The following is a 16,609-nucleotide window of genomic DNA, read 5'->3' as shown; positions in this document are numbered from 1 at the left end:
TGAAAGCTAAAATTTACAAACCAAAATCTGGGGACATGTGCATATTTTTCAAATGAACAACTGTAGTCATCCAATGGCAAACCCTAACAGAGGCAAAACACATCTTCCTCGTGTAGTCTTTACTTCCAACATATATAATATCCTGTATCACAATTCTTACATCTTCCTGAAGCAAGGGAAATAACTGACTATTAAAGTCCAGTTTATACCCTTGCCCAACTGGGCTGGAATTATGGAGTTATATTTTGGCTGGACTAACCAGTCTATGCAATGCATAGTCAGGTCAAAATTGTGCAATGAAATTGACATCTGGTTTATAAACTGCTGTGCAGACCTTGGTCGATTGCAGGATTTGCAGAGCATGTGTACATTACTCGTAATGGTGGCACTACAATCGAGCCCAGAAATTCAGCCTAGTTCGGCAAGGGTGGAAACTGGACTTAAACAGTCAGGTAACTCCCTTGCCTCAGGAAGATGCAATTCACATGGATTCAACACAAGACACATTTAATGAGATTTTGTAATTATTAAATACAAAGTTAAACAAAGGGAAAATTCATATATCATAGTCAGTAAACAAACCTCCAATCATGCTAATGGACATTCTACATCACCCCAAGTCTTCACCATTTGGGGGATAATTTTATGTATTTGTTCAGAATTCATTTTATTAGTCCTAGCTTCAGCAATATTCCAGCTATACGACAGCGGTCTGTAAAATAATCGAATATGGACCAGACAATCCAGTGATTCACATTATGAGCATTAATCCACGCAATTGGGATCAATGACGTATCAACCAAGTCAGCGAGTCTGATCCTGTTAGTCGCCTTTTACGACAAACATAGTCGCCTTTTACGGCATTTCCCTTAGCACCGATGCTAAAATGGACCAAATTAATGTCATTTTTCAAAATGTTCCTGTCATACATAATGACTATTGACCATGTAGACACAAATGAATTGGATTTGAATTTCCAACGATAGAATCTTAAAAATCAAACTCATATGATCCCACCAAAAGACCAAATAACAGATCTTGAAATGAGACACCTTGCTGATAATGTGTCCCCTTCATTGTTGATCATCATCATCCACTGGTCTTCCTGACCAAGGATTCATCATAAACAGGCTGCCGTGACATAGCTGGAATATTGCTGACTGGCGTAAAACAACGTTCACTCACTCATCATTAAAAACTGAAAGGTACATCACTTGAATCTAAAATGTTGATTGAACCATTTCGGTAACTTTGACTTGAACATCATCGATCAATATGATCAATAACAGCAAACAAACCGTCCTAAACACCTGGCAACCATAAAACTGGTTACTGTAGACGGGCAAGTATGACACCATAAAACTGTCAAAGATTCAACAAAACAAACAGCTATTCCCAAGCCTCTTATAGTCATATCACAGCCATAAGAATTGACTCTTCAAAGTATCTATCAAGAATAATTCAGAAATCCCATTGTTCTGACAACCTGTTGCTGACAGTAACGGTGTCACTTGGACAAAGGGAAATAACTCTGTTTAAAACTTGATTTCATTTTCTCAGCATCAGAATAAAAACTAGTAAGTCCTCTTCTCAGGCAAAGATTTTAAAACTAAAACGTTTCTCGGCGGTGACATTGTTGTGTTCATTAAATTTCATGTAGTTCAAAATATGACCTTCAAAATCAACTTTTTAATTTCAATCAAATCTGAAACTACCACTACACGTTTTTTGGTGGCTATTGATATTGCAGAGAGATTGGTACATTGGATCAAGAATTTCATTCATTTATCATAAAAACAGACAGAGCATGTTTGCAATATTAATAAAAAAAAACATCAACAAACTGTGAGTGACGTCAACTATAAGATGGATATTCCCAGCAAACACCAGTAACCATGGTAACAAGAAATTCATATAGATATATTTGTATACATGTATACACAAGAAAAAGGGAAAGCGCATCTGGAAATTATCTCACTTTTCCCAAAAATATTTATTTCTCAAAAATGTCTGCTCAATTTGTTGTATTCACTTCAGAAAAGTAGTCAAATTATTTTTCATAAATGCACGAGCAAAAGGGATAAGGTGACTCTCAGCTGTTCCAGACACACTGAGGAAATCAAACATTTGCCATGTTTGCCACATGCTTGACATTCAATGAGAAGCAGGATCCTTACAAGGAAGAGAATTTAAGGATGTCAACTTTTATATTATGAGGAACACAACGTTTTTCATTATGAAGAACCTGATGAAGGAGTAAGAATAAACTCCAAAACGTTGTGTTCCTCATTATAAAGAACTTGACATCCATTAATTCTGTTTCTTATGTGTATCACTTCTAAATGTCATTCAAGGACAGGATCTTTATAGTTTCCAGGTTTTCTTGTCACTAAATGACCCAATGTTTTGGGCTCCAAACAGCACACGCCACAAAAAAGTGTTTCACAGATAATAAATACAAGTTTTCAAAGGTCAAGGGAGCATACCTGTTCTTAACCTTTTTCTTCTAAGTCAACAAGTACATAACAATAACAAATAAACCTGTGCATGCAAGTCTTGTAGCTTGACAGTTCTTAACCTCATCAGGGTGCCGTTGTACAGGGCAATCTAAGCCCTAAGGTGATCTTAACTCCCTAACCCTAACCCTAACCTGTAGCGCTAAGGTTGTGTTGTACAATGGCATCCAGATCACCCCAAAGGTATGGTACACAATACTGAAAAAGTAACTTGGGAAATCGGTCGCCATCATCTAAACATGTTCAAAATTGCCAAGTTGGTCAACTTTCTCACAAGGACACACAGGAAATAATAATACAATGATGATTTCATAACAGAACAACACAGGAACACAATTGTTTTAGAATAGCTGAAATAAGGGATTTTCCTCTTTAAAATATTGGTCAGTTGTTAAGGTCAAGTACTGGTCAGATTCCTGAGGAGGGACATCACGCTGGGTCAAGAGATGCTATATTCCTGGAGGATCAAATGGTCATACACTTTCAGTAATCAAGATTTTAGAAGTTCAAACTTATGCCAAAGGCAAGCAAGTTGGGAAAATATACTTCTCAAAACAAAGTTAAAAAAACACAATTTTTTCAAATGACTATAGTTAGTATGTCATGATTTTTCATATGACTATAGTTAATATGTCATGATTTTTCATATGACTATAGTTAATATGTCATGGCATGAAGTCATGATAGGAAAATAGGGTGTTCTTTGACTTTTTTTGAAAATTTAGTATTTTGTACTGGGAAGTATTTTCCTAATTTCACAGGCATTGAGCTATTGCATTCAATGCAACAATGTAAAACGAAAAAGTCCTTTCCTTGCTAATGTCCTGTCATCACTGAAATACACCTCAGAAAAGCTAAAACATTAGTCATAATTATGACAGCCTGCATAAAAATCTGATAATTCAATTTGGAAGTTTTTACCGACATGTTATGAAGACGAGACCTTGTTGACCTCTGGGCTAAAGCAACATAATCATGAGCTACTTAAAACATGACAATTGGTGAATTTGGTTGATTATACAAATGTGTGACATTATTTGGGGGTCACTTTGTAACATGTAAGTAAAAGGAGCTGTGCATTACACAAGGCCGGAAGTGGTGAACAAAATCTGTGTTCACCGGACAGGCTGTTCCTGGAACAAGTCCCCCCTTCTCAGGACTTCCTATCCAATCTCATTAAAACCAGACCTTAGTTCTCGCTACCGCTAAACAAAGATCTGAGGACATCCCATTACGGGTCACGTCAGACCGACCTTGCGCGAACTTTGACCGACCAATGGAATGACCAATCAGAAGGCAGCTTTCTCATGCTTTATGCCACTAATTTCAAATTGGCGATTACGCTTCGAAACATATTTTGACAAAATCTCTATTACAAATTTAAAACCTGAACGAAAAAACATTCTGGAATGGCTAATAGATTGTCTAGATTGTAAGGATTCAGTCGTTAAACCTGTAACTAACGTTCGGAATACCCCTTGTTAAAGTTTTCAAGATTGCATTATTAGAAATCACATTCCGACTGTCACTTTCATAATCTGGTAAGCGATGCTCTGATTGATCGGATGAAAGGTCATTTTGACGAGACTCCTAATGGGATGTCTTCAGATCTTTGTTTAGCGGTAGCGAGAACTAAGATCTGATTTTAATGAGATTGCAGGACTTCCGTTCAAAGAGCGACGTCATGCTTGGGAATTTGTTAACTCCTCTACAGCCTCCTGGGCTGCATCAATCCTGACATCGCTCGCACAAAAATCCAATATTCACAATTTCCAAATTACCTATACAAAGCCAACATCAGGAATTGTATATCACTATTTTAGGCTTCTGGCTTTTAATAGATTCAGGTCCATAGATTCTCCTGGCCCGTTTCAGAAATGCATTCACCATCGTCTTCACGACCTCGTCGAAAAATAATGTGGACAACTGTGAGTGGAGGCGGGATCGAAATTCAAATGAGACCTGCAAAAGAGATAGTAATTCTTTGTGGTAAGACCTGGTTTTATTTCCTGGAGTGTCATTGCACATAACATTGAAATATGCAGGTATTATTAAAAAATTGAGCAATATCTATTAATGTTTTTATTAGAGAAATATAGTAGTTTCTTTGAGAGAATTTAAGAGTATGGAAAACACAAGGTCAAATTGTAAAATAATTGAAATAAACAGAACATGTGTTGAGTCTCATTACAAATTAAATATAAACGAAAATTCATTCCTTTGAACATGTTTAAAATGTGAGAAAAAGGCATTTTCAAGAACTTTTGGAGCATGGTCGAAGTGCAAAGGTCAAAATGTAAAATTTCACAAAAATGGAACAAATGAGTTGAGTCCTTCTCCCAACTACACACATATGTGTAAACCAATAGAGGTTATCACGCGAGTGTGTATGGGGATGGTAAATATCCTGTATTAGGAATAAACATTGTATTTAGCGAGCCTTGGCGAGCTAAATACATAGTGTTTATTCCTAATACAGGATATTTACCATCCCCAAACACACAAGCGTGATAACCTCTTTATCATATAATGTCATTCTTTAATTCTCCTTTAAAAATTGTTTTCCCTCTCTCACAAACATTACCGAAACATTGCGAGTTTTCCTGGAATGCGCGCATTAATATTTATTACGTCACAGGGTAAGTGATGTGTCAGTCGGACAGTGACAGTAGCCAATATAGTTCCAACTGAAATCTGTTTCTTATACAGTGGCCAAGCAACATATATACCCAAAACAACAATTGTTTTTAATTGCCTTTCGCGGCAATCCATCGGTCTGTCTGCTAGAGTAACTGCCCTTTGTCAAAGGGAAGCTATTCTAACCCTAGTCTATGAGATGTCACGGCCACGGTCAGACGTTGTTGAAAGTCGGTCAGTCCTGTCATAACGTTAAGAAGTGTAGTCAGATGTACACACAGCGACAAAACAAAACAAGGTAACAATTCAAACATATTTCGGCCAAATCCAACTATTTTAATTTGTGGAGAAGGGTTCAAGCCGCAGAGGTCTACAAGCACAGATATGGCTACTGATTTTCAGTATATTAGACTGTTCTTTGATAATGATAGCAATTATCCCTGTTGGCTGTAGTTAGTCCAGATTCCCGATGGTTAATTCTGACTCGATCGCTGAATGACGAGGACGACGCCATGTTTGTTTATAAACAGTGAAAGTAGTCCCTACTTGACCTTTGATATTTGCATCTCTATCCGCATATGACCCCAACGGATATCGGCTTTATCCTGCCGAGAAACCCACTCATTATATGATAAACATAATTATGGCCATAAATAGGTTTTTCAAAATGGCTGCCATAGTGGCCATATTGAAAAACAGATTTGAACATCTTGACTAAATAAAGATGTCATCATTTGTGGGAACAAGCATATGAAGTGTTTGCCTATATAGGCCAAATGGTTTCTAGGGCAATGATGTTCACAGTGAACAGAAATGCATTTTGATAAATTAAGATCATGAGTCCCATTAATAATTGACCATTAACAGACCTTCATTACACTTTGAATAAATACTGTTCAAAGCTGCATTACTCACTCACTCACTCACACACTTAAACAGCCTCCTAACAAACATGATAATCACAAGACGTACCGAGAAGTCGAGCGTGCAGGTCTGGGGGTTGCCAGGTACGCCAGGACTAAACTTCCAGGTCGTCACCAGCAGGTTGAACAGGCGGCCTTCAGTACACTCCGACTGAAACAGGGAGCAATTCCATGTCAAAGACTACTTATATAAACCCTGTACCTCTTATGGTTCATGACAAGCATTCATTCTTGTATCCCCTAATCCGTTCATCATCTATTATCAGCAGTTGTGTATGTCACAAGGATCTTAATTCTTTGTAACCATAAAGCTATTCTGTAGACTGTACTCACAAACCCTAAATATAACACCAATCAATAGCGCCGCCACAGTCTTCATCTACAATGATGTCACTATAAGGGTAACGCTATTTTTCAGGGCATTATCCATTTGATGCCTGAGTTCTTCCATTAGAAGCCTGAGGTCTTCCATTAACTGCCCGACGAAGGAGAAGGCTATGGAAAGGGGCGAGTGGTGACTAATGCTCCACACCATCGCTGCCACCAGTCAAAGCTCCCCACTGTCATAGGTGGCTACAACCATGCTTGGAGTTGAAGTTGCAACCGACTGACTGTTATGTTTACAAACAAGTGATGACTGCCGGGACGCCGAATACTCTTACATCAGCTAAATTATTTTGTTTGTTGGTCAATTTGAATTTCTGTTTCATTACAACTATCATGTAATTGGTAGAGTAAGAATATAAGGGAGAAGTTGGTTGATTTTCTGTTAGGTCTGCAATCTCGAACCCATCTGATCAAATAAACCAAAGGTAAATACATCTGGAAAATATGGTCAGTTGTAAGCCTTTTCAAAATGATCTGTGATGGTATTTCCAAAGACATAAACAGCAGTATAAATGTTACTACATTTGGGTTTAGAGGGCAAATTTCAAGATTCTTGTAATGGCCATGCCCACACTGGTGGCAGCGGTGTTACCAAGAGTAACGAAGGTGTCACACGCTGGGAAGAAGCTTGTCCACATGTGTGGTTGGTATCCTTGCATTTGTTATATCATTCAATGTTGTGCATGTATATATATTCTATGAGATTGTGATGTAAAGATGGTGGATTAAGAAGGGCTGAGACGATTGTGTCTGTGTGCATCTTGTCAGTTGGGTCCGTTGATTACACTGCATACCTATATTAACAATGACCCACAAATGCTTTCATTTGAACAGCAGTATTATTTTATTAAGAATTTGATGAAGTTCAAAAACTGGTCATATAGACCTGTGAAGGTCCTTAAAACAATCCAGTGTAAGACTGGAGCCAACTCACCCGGACCAGGTTGGGTTTAGCAAGAGTCACAGACGAAGTGTACTTCTCAAGCAGTGGTGGAAAGCCGATTTCTAGTTTGGCCCGACAATGCCCCGGCCTCGTGTGTGTGACGGAGGACCCTACGCACCAGGGCACAAACTGCTTGTACTGGTCAACTTCAGCAACCACTGTGTACATCTGCTCCATGGAGTACCTGCAAACAAAAACACGTCAGTTGGGGGAAACACCACTTTAACAGTATTTTAGTTAGTGAGATCTTTTGAAGGGGATTATGGATTTTGAAAGTCAAACATTTGGTCGTTAGGTGAAAGAAAACTAAAAAAAACCCACTTGTATACACTGTAAAAGATTTTTTTTAATCATCTCAAAGTTTGGTGGTAAAAAATAAAAAAACTTGCCCTGGTTGGAGTCCGTAAAAATGTCATAAATCTAAAAATCTGACACTGACCATTGCTGACAGTAGCATTTTATTGTCATTTCTTTCTTTTCAAAGTAATCTTAACTGTTGGCAGTATAAAACAAGACCTTATCATTCATCATGTTCATATTTTCTTTTTTTCGAATCTCGGCCAGACAATCCCGTAGTGGACATCACAGAATAGGCCTTCAGCAACCCATGCTTGTTGTAAGAGGCGACTATGCTTGTCGTAAGAGGCGACTAACGGGATTGGGTGGTCAGGCCCAGTGACTTGGTTGACGCGTGTCTTCGTATCCCAATTGCGTGGATCAATGCTCATGTCAATCACTGGATTGTCTGGTCCTGACTCGATCATATAGCTGGAATATTGCTGAGCACGGCGTCAAACAAGAACAAAGACAGTAATGTATAACTATTACAGAATATACTCACTGCCAAAAGTAACATGAAAAACATACATGTTGGTTAATAAATGAAGACTTACTCATATTTAAGAGATATTAGAATGGTTTAATGCACAAACGAACATACTGGTATGTTATGTGAACCGATGCTCATGAAAGCATCACGTGACGTCAAAGATCGAGATGCATCATTTGTCTCGCACTGGAAATCTCGTTTGGAAATCATGTGCTGCATATCAATTATCATGAGAATAAAGACACTCTGTGGTAACACTTGACTGATTGTTGGTTTTGTCATTAATTGGTACACATTGGAAACATCTTTAACGTGATTGCTTCCTGTCGTTTAAAAAGCAACACGGTACACAAGGAAATGAGCATTGATAATAACGGGCCGATTGGTATTGTCATGTTGTTTACACAAACATTTTCAAGTTGTGAGTGCTTAGCGATCTTGTTGGGGAGTAAGGGCTTAATTCCTTTGTTTTTGAGAGATTAGTTTAATAAACTGGAAAAGCCTGTGAGTAAGTGATGGTCATTCAATGTGTTCATAGTATGATAGTTTATTTAATTCAATTGGATTAACATACATAGTGGTGTAAAAGGGGTTATAAAACTTGGTATATTTTTACTGACTGACATTCTCATCATGAGTTTGAAACGAAAACGCCATGCTTACAATGCTGAATTCAAACTGCGAGTCTTCGCTCTAGCTGATATATTTTCTCACGGGTTCATAATTCTATATACACCGATACAAAAAATGGCGCTTCGTTGTTGATGGCAACATATAACGATCATTATGAGATTTAAAAAACCCATGAAAAACAGCTTCCCACATTATGAAAGTGGATGACTGGTTTGTTAAATCTTTATTAGAAATAATAATGACTTTTTCAATATAATTACAACGTTATTCATCTTATATTTTTGAATATCTGCGAGTACCGGCACATGTCTTGCAGTCCGACTTCGCAGTGTTTTTTGCCTTTCAATTCCTGGTTCGGCTTATCTGCGGGTCTTATCATTTTCTTTCGCATTTCAATGGTCAAGTTAACACCTCGGCTTATCTACAGGGTCGGCTTATCCGCGGGTATATACGGTACTTCGCTATGTTTCGATGGTCCACGATTTTTTCGGCGGTGAATATACACCAAGCTAAATATTGCTGCTAAGTACCGTATATGATGCAGATGATAGGTTGAACAATTTGCACACTTATACACTTCTCACCCCAGTATCCTTCGCTCTGAATAATCCTTTCTTTTGTTCGATGGTGACAGCACCCCACCAAGTTTAGGTAGAGAAAAGAGATGCCGCCTCTGAATATCTGACAGCATGAGGTCTCCACATGTCCTGGGTTGTTGAATCAGCAAGGCACCACACATGCATCTACAGGAAAGGAGCAGAGAATGATCATACTGCAAATTATTCTTAGAAATGGAGGCACAAGGATATGAATAAAAACAGTCCACAAAGGGGATGCCAATGATCTGATTCCACAGTGGCCAAAGAAGATAAGGTCCCACCACAAGGACATCGTAATGCCAGTAACACCAGGGCCCCGTTCCACAAAGCGATCATGACTACAATCAATCTTAGAGACTTACGTCGATTCTAAAATTGTCTTAGCTAAAGTTTACAACCGTTCCACAAAGCGATCTTAGGGTGATTGTAACTTTACAAGTTCTTAAGTAGCCGATCTTAACAAAGATCGGAATCTTCAGCCATAAAGATACGAAATTTTCCCTTGGAGTGGCCTCCCTTGGTCATGTTTAGCAGACGACACATTTCCTTGCACACCATAATAAAAGACACCATCTTTGTTGTTATGGTACAATATTTAAGATCGATTTTAGCAATCCTAAGTTGGTCCGGGGCAACTTAGCATTTTGATCTTATCTTACAACTCTCTTAGTTAAGATTGCTTTGTAGAACGGGCGGCTGATCGTAACAAAAATTTAAGATCGCATACTTAGTGAGTTACAATCAACTTAGCCCTAAGATAGCTTTGTGGAACGGGGCCCAGTTGCAGATGCTGTTAACTCACTTAAAGCCTGGCTGCTGAGCAAGTCTAACAGCTGCACTCTGACAGTTCAACTTCCGAACCAGTCGAGCTAGGAGGACCACAGAGAACTCATTCTGACAGTTCAAGGGCAGATGGCGATGTTTCCAAAAGAGGCTAGACATCTCGGTGGAGTTTGCCATGACAGGCATAGCAGTATGCACAGTGCTTCACATTGTGTGAGAGATGCTTCTTGAGCGGTACGACCAAAGATGAAGAGGTGAGGTGAGATGGCTTTAACGTCACGACCAAAATGATTGCACTTACATAACAATGTCCATGCCATGTGTGGCTGCTTGTCCTAATCCGGATTGTTATTGTGCTGGCAGACTGAGACACCATGCCGCAGTTTAACATGAATGCCCCAATCAGTTACAGTGTACTGACAGTCTGAGGGGATTTGTTTAAGGATATGAATAAAAACAGTACCACAAGTCTACTGCAGCATTAGTTGAAATCTGATAAAGGGTGCCTAGTAAAGTGCACTACCCCCTGGATTTGTAATCTGCACTTTGAAGTCCTGTACCGCAGGTGACGTGACATTTGATCTAGGTTTCCTTTTCTGTTTTATACAAAGAATGGCTTTACTTTTTTTCCAAAAGCAATAGAAATTGGCGTTAGTCAAATAGGCCTTGCCAAACTGCCCAATAGTTAGGTATCATAGCTTGGACCTTTTCCTAGGGTTTCGCTATATGTTATCTTTATAAGGAGTCAGTGAGTGAGTTTGATTTTACGCCGCTTTTAGCAATATTCCAGCAATATCATGGCGGGGGACACCAGAAATGGGCTTCACACATTGTACCATGTCGGGAATCGAACCCGGGTATTCGGCATGATGAGGGAACACTTTAACAATTAGACTACCCGACCGCCCCTATCTTTAAGGACTAGTGGACATGGTGGAATAGAAAATTTGTTTGTTTCTATTGCTGTTAGTGTTACATGCTCCAGTGATTAAAATACCCACCTCCTGACAGTCTGAGACGATTTTGTTTTTGTCTTGGAAGGGGAGCTTTTACAGCATGCACGGTTGGCTGAATATATTTGTACATTTACATGAGGTGAGGTGAAATTGGGTTTAACGTCACCGCCAACATTACAGCACTTATATAGCAACGTGCATGCACGTGTGTGTGTGTAGCCACTTGTACTAGGCCGGACTAATGCTGATTTATAGTGCTAGCTCACTGAGATACCATGCCGCAGTTTAACATGAATACCCCACTCAGACACTGTATACTGACCAGTATTAGAAATTGGCTCTAGTCCTGTAGTCCTTGCCAAACTGCCCAATGGTAAAGGTATCATAATGACTAGTAGAAAAATGCCATTTTTAAGGGTTTTGCTATATGTTATCATTAAAAGGACTAGTGGATGAAAACTGTTAGTTTCTGTCGTGCTGACTCTGTGCCGACCAGTCCTTGTTTTAGCTCCTTTATGCCGAGCGCCAGACAGGGTAACAACAAGTACCATCTTTTAACATGTTTAACGTCTTTAGGTATGACGCAGATGGGGATCGAACCTCAGACCTTCCACTCTCTGGTCTGACGCTTTACCACTAGACCACGGAGGCGGTCACATTTACATGAACTGTCATGAGTGACATATAGATACAAAATGTAATGTGGTAACAGAAAACTTGCAATACTTGTTCAATGTACGGATCAAAGATACATCTATACACATCTGTAGTTACTGTCTTTATTGTTCCATCCAGTGTAAATGAAACCTGGTCTGACTGACATTTTAACCAGAATGGCAATTTATTAAGACTTGCCTGTCCAGCTGACTAGAATTTATATGAACTTAAAACACTGAAATATCTATCAGCTGATCTATATTTCTGCAACACACTGTATTGTTTGTAACATATATCACAAGGTTCAACAAATACTCCTTGCCAAACTGCCCAATAGTTAGGTGTCATAGCTTGGACTTTTTTAGGGTTTCGCTACATGCACATTTGGCTGAATATATTTGTACATTTACATCCAAATTACTTGAACTATCATGAGTGACATATAGATTAAATACAAACTAAAATGTAACCTTGCGACAGAAAACTTGCAATACTTGTTCCACATACGGATCAAAGAAATATTTATACACATCTGTAGTTACTGCCTTTATTGTTCAGTCCAGTGTAAAAGGAATCTGTTTTAACCAGAATGGCAATTTATTTACACTTGCCAGTCCAGCTGTCTGACTGGAATGTATGTGAACTTAAAACACTGAATTATCTATATTTCAGCTACATAATGTATTGTTTGGGACATGTATCACAAGGTTAAACAAATACACTTCAATTTCTGTCTGAATGATTGTACTCCTATTATCAATACAAAGATTTGGTAGGTTGGTTTGTTGTCTAACGCCTCACCCAGCAATATTCCAGGTATATAGCCGGGGGGGTGGGGAGGGGGTATATATAGAAAACAGTTTTATTTGAATCATGAAAATACAAGTTGGAGACAAGTGATACTTGTACAAACATATGCCCCCCCCCCCCCCCCCCCCCCCACACACACACACCGTGTCAAAACAAGTTAACTAAGTTGACGGCGGTCTGTAAATATTCGAGTCTAGACCAGACAATCCGGTGATTAATATCATGAGCATCAATCCACGCAATTGGGATCGATGACATGCATCAACCAAATCAGCGAGTCTGACCACCAGATCACGTTAGTCGCCTCTTACAACAAGCATAGTCGCCTATTATGGCAAGCATGGGTTGCTGAAGACCTTTTCTACCTCGGATCTTCTAGGCCTATTCACGGGTCAAAAAGATTTGGACTACCAGTTCATTACCTGCTACTTAACAATACACTATTTACTTTGAGTTGTTTTCTCTGATTACAAAAGCACCGGCCTACAACAGTTGAAATATACCGGATGATTATGACAGCTCTGTCCTAAATAGGCTCGCTCTACCACTACCACCTTATGAAATCATGAATCCTCGGTTCATTTTCGTTAACCTATAAGTCTGAGATACATTAAATGATTATCACTGGTGATTGTGAGGAATTATGTATGTTATATATTTTACAAATTATATAAGAATAAGGTGACCGACTTTCCCTTTCAACGTTAGAACAAAACATAGGTCAGCGACCTTGTCCTTAGCTGTCCATGTCAATATTTCTCGGACTGTGTCAGAATGTTTATATCAGACGAGGCTACAATCAAACCAATCTGTCAACTAAAAAACACTTATCGTAAGAAAAACTATCTCATCCCACAAACCTGGCAATGTCCTCTCTTTGGCTGAACCGCAAACATCTCAAAGCTCTTACACCTTGGCGACCAAACGTCCTCACGTTCGCCATGGCTTCCCTGTTCTAAAAATAGCCTAAGGTCGAGGGTTACTTTTAAATACGTCATAGAAATTCCACGTTGAAACAGTACATGTTTTATGTAAAATTGAGAAACATATTTGATATGACATTTTATACATCGGTATATGTAAATCATGTTATCCCATATTCCCAGTTGGGATTTTTACAATCACAACTGGAGATCTTCCGAAAGAAACCGAAATAATCCCGATCGGGGCCGAATGCGATGTAAACATTGCGAATGTTGTCGCTGATCACGACGTTGTGTGGACGTTTCTCGCGTTGTTTTACACATGTATATAGCGTGTCAGTGAGTGATAATGAACTGTCAACGAATGGTCACACAGTATTCTTAAGCTACAAACAAATGACATGAAGGGAAACGCAATCTAAACCATGTTCAGGCGCTCCTGTCTGTGATCACATGTTTATCAGATGAAACTGCAGAGGACGTCACAGCCAGGTAAGGCCGAGGCCAAATTACTAGGCGGCGTTATATTCATATGCAAAGTGACAGTAGTAAGTGGTCGAGTTTACGACAGATACGTATAAACCTAGTTGACGATTCATTCAAGGAATATGATGATTACCACTTATAATTATTACGCCTTGACAACAACACGGGTCTTGGGCCGACAAGGTATGAGAAAGGCCGGCCTAAATCAAGCTGCTATCATGTCTTAAGGGTCAGCAGACGTCAAGACAGTACATCTCCGAACTATTGACTTACATTAGGTATTGGAGTCCATATTTACTAGATGCTCAGCAAACAATTTCACGTTGTGACAACGTCATGTATGAGAGGTGTGTAAACTGGGTGGGGGGTATCTGACACCCTATGATGGACGGAAGGGCGAGATGTCAAACATCTTCAGCATGTTCGGAGACGATACCTGACTGATAACTCATACAAGAAAACACCTCTTTAGATATCAAAGTCTGATGCATATGAAAACTGGTTGCTCAATGCCATGGATTTGATGCTTAATAGTCAGGACTTTGAGTCAGAATAACCAAAAGTAATTACTTTGCTTCAAATATTTTTTTATCCCCGCCATTTCTCACTCACTGTTTTTCTGGAAAAAGTGTTTTGTCAATTAACTACGCTCAACTTTTGACAGACACAGCTGAAGTTATTCCAATACGTTTGACAGATGTTCCCGTACTTAGCACCTTTAATTGCACCTGTTCTGCCACGGTCAAATCCGATGGTGTTTCTTTTCGTTCGCATTGTAAATGTATTTGGTTCTATTGCAGAAGCTATGCTACCAACATGCCTTCATTTTAACCCATTCAATGCTCTATATTCAGATAGGAACGCCTGTTTACTCAAACATATAAAAGTCAGAAGGAACGCATGCATAATCCGAAAGAAATTAGCGATGTTCCATGGCCATTTTTTGTTATTGTCATTGACAAAATATCATGCTAATAACCACAGGTCCAGATAGTCCTATTGGTACACAGGTCCTGCTAAGGACCGACCCGGGGACCCATCCCAGCCTAGCCCATATGTTTGGCGGGGGGGAGTCTAGTGGTTAAAGCGTTCGCTCGTCACATCAAAGACCCGGGTTCGACTCCCGACATGTGTACAATGTGTGAAGCCCATTTCTGTTGACCCCCGTCGTGATATTGCTGGAATATTGCTAAAAGCGGCGTAAAACCAAACTCACTCACTCACTCACCAAGCCCATATGTGATAAATTCAAACTACAGTAAGCTACAGTTATAACAATCACAAAGTGACCACAAAGTTTAGTTTGTTATAAACAAAGTTCATTATAAGCATATATGTCTTACAGCACATGCTACATGATTACACACACCTCTCCAGTTAAACAAATTACATTTTTAATTATCTCCTCCACGGTGTAACATTCATTTATTTTAAGCTTCAACCTTAAACCTTCAAGTTCCACTGTAGCTGCCAATAGTTGTAATTGTAAGCCATAAGCCATGAGAATGTAGAAGGGTGTGGAGTCATCCCATAGATGACATTCTTACCTTGTCAGCTTGCTGATGGGGTTAACCTCTTTGGTCATGTGGACTAGGTGTCCGACCTTTGATCAGAAGGTCCGTGGTTCGAATCCCATCACGAGACTCGGAAATTTTATGACCTTTTTTGATCAAGTATGATATTCCTATATAATCCAGAGCAGCTAGAGAATTATCATGAGGTTATATCTTAGTCTGTTGAACTATATCAGGGATTTATCTAAAGCTGCTCAGAGGCTGATATTCAGCCCCAAGACTGCAGCAAATGTCATTAAAAATTCCTAAAATGTTCCCAATATATGTTTGAACTAATAGCTAATTGTTTGTCTTTTTTGACAACAGGACAAATAAATAGGAAAGAGTTGTAATGCTCAGTGATATGTTATTGCATTGAATGCAAAATACAATTTCAAAATTGGCCTACCTCTGAATTAAAAGAAAAAAACTTTTAAAAATCCCTATAATGAACAAAACTATTTTTCCAAATTGCCTGCTGGGGGACCTCGTTTAAAATCCTGGCTAAATCCCTGTGTAGGTATGATATGCCATGATTATTGTGTGAACAATCAGTTTCTCATTGCATACAGGCTTCAAGATCAGGATAGAGGCAACATGAGCAGCACCATACCACCATGTTCACTATCTCCTCAACGGGACAGAGCTCCAGATGACTCGGACATGGACCTGGTATCATCCAGTCATGGCAGTCCAGTCATACAGGTCGTTCGCCAGAATCACACGAGACGACACAGTGGCTCAACCATATTTACTTCATCAGAATTGACATCCGACTCTTGTACAACAGCACCTGGCAAATTCACTGATTCCTGGTCAGATTCTACCGATGACTTAAGAGGGGAGAACATTTGTGGTAGAGGCAGAAGAAAGAGATCATATTCCGAGTCTAACTGTCATGCCGGGAGACCAAGGCGCAGGAGCAGATCCATGTCATGCTCTAGATCTCTATCAAGGCAGAGGTCATGTTCAAG

The 16,609-nt window shown here is 39.3% G+C and overlaps 2 protein-coding genes across 2 annotated transcripts in view; one reads left to right on the top strand and one right to left on the bottom strand.

The window, feature by feature from the left end:
- Positions 1–4,129: 4,129 nt before the first annotated feature.
- Positions 4,130–13,623, bottom strand: LOC139470323 (coenzyme Q-binding protein COQ10 homolog B, mitochondrial-like). The gene is made up of 5 exons (XM_071252694.1): positions 13,534–13,623; positions 9,453–9,611; positions 7,398–7,590; positions 6,126–6,227; positions 4,130–4,478 (listed from the first exon to the last, which is right to left on the bottom strand). Exons 1-5 carry the CDS (start codon positions 13,614–13,616, stop codon positions 4,314–4,316), a joined length of 702 nt encoding a protein of 233 aa, XP_071108795.1. The 5' UTR covers positions 13,617–13,623; the 3' UTR covers positions 4,130–4,313.
- A 266-nt stretch (positions 13,624–13,889) lies between these two features.
- The window catches only part of LOC139470321 (serine/arginine repetitive matrix protein 2-like), a 28,765-nt gene continuing 26,045 nt past the window's right edge, over positions 13,890–16,609 (top strand). Inside the window, exons 1-2 of the mRNA XM_071252692.1 lie at positions 13,890–14,088; positions 16,208–16,549. Coding sequence (XP_071108793.1) covers positions 16,233–16,549 — 317 coding nt within the window. The 5' untranslated portion in view covers positions 13,890–14,088; positions 16,208–16,232. The remainder of the gene's footprint in view (positions 14,089–16,207; positions 16,550–16,609) is intronic.

The sequence above is a fragment of the Haliotis cracherodii genome, unplaced genomic scaffold (genome assembly GCF_022045235.1).
Source record: "Haliotis cracherodii isolate W230 unplaced genomic scaffold, xgHalCrac1.p SCAF_20, whole genome shotgun sequence".
NCBI lineage: Eukaryota > Metazoa > Mollusca > Gastropoda > Lepetellida > Haliotidae > Haliotis > Haliotis cracherodii.
Note: the sequence above shows the minus strand (reverse complement) of the source record. Positions and strands in the feature narration are given on the sequence as shown.

Excerpts from the sequence above, each read along its gene's own strand:
- LOC139470323 (XM_071252694.1), bottom strand. The coding sequence starts at position 13,616 with ATGGCGAACGTGAGGACGTTTGGTCGCCAAGGTGTAAGAGCTTTGAGA. Across the intron at positions 9,612-13,533 it reads CAAAGAGAGGACATTGCCAG|ATGCATGTGTGGTGCCTTGC; the intron begins GTTTGTGGGATG and ends CCTTTCCTGTAG. Across the intron at positions 7,591-9,452 it reads TCAGAGCGAAGGATACTGGG|GTACTCCATGGAGCAGATGT; the intron begins GTGAGAAGTGTA and ends TTTTGTTTGCAG.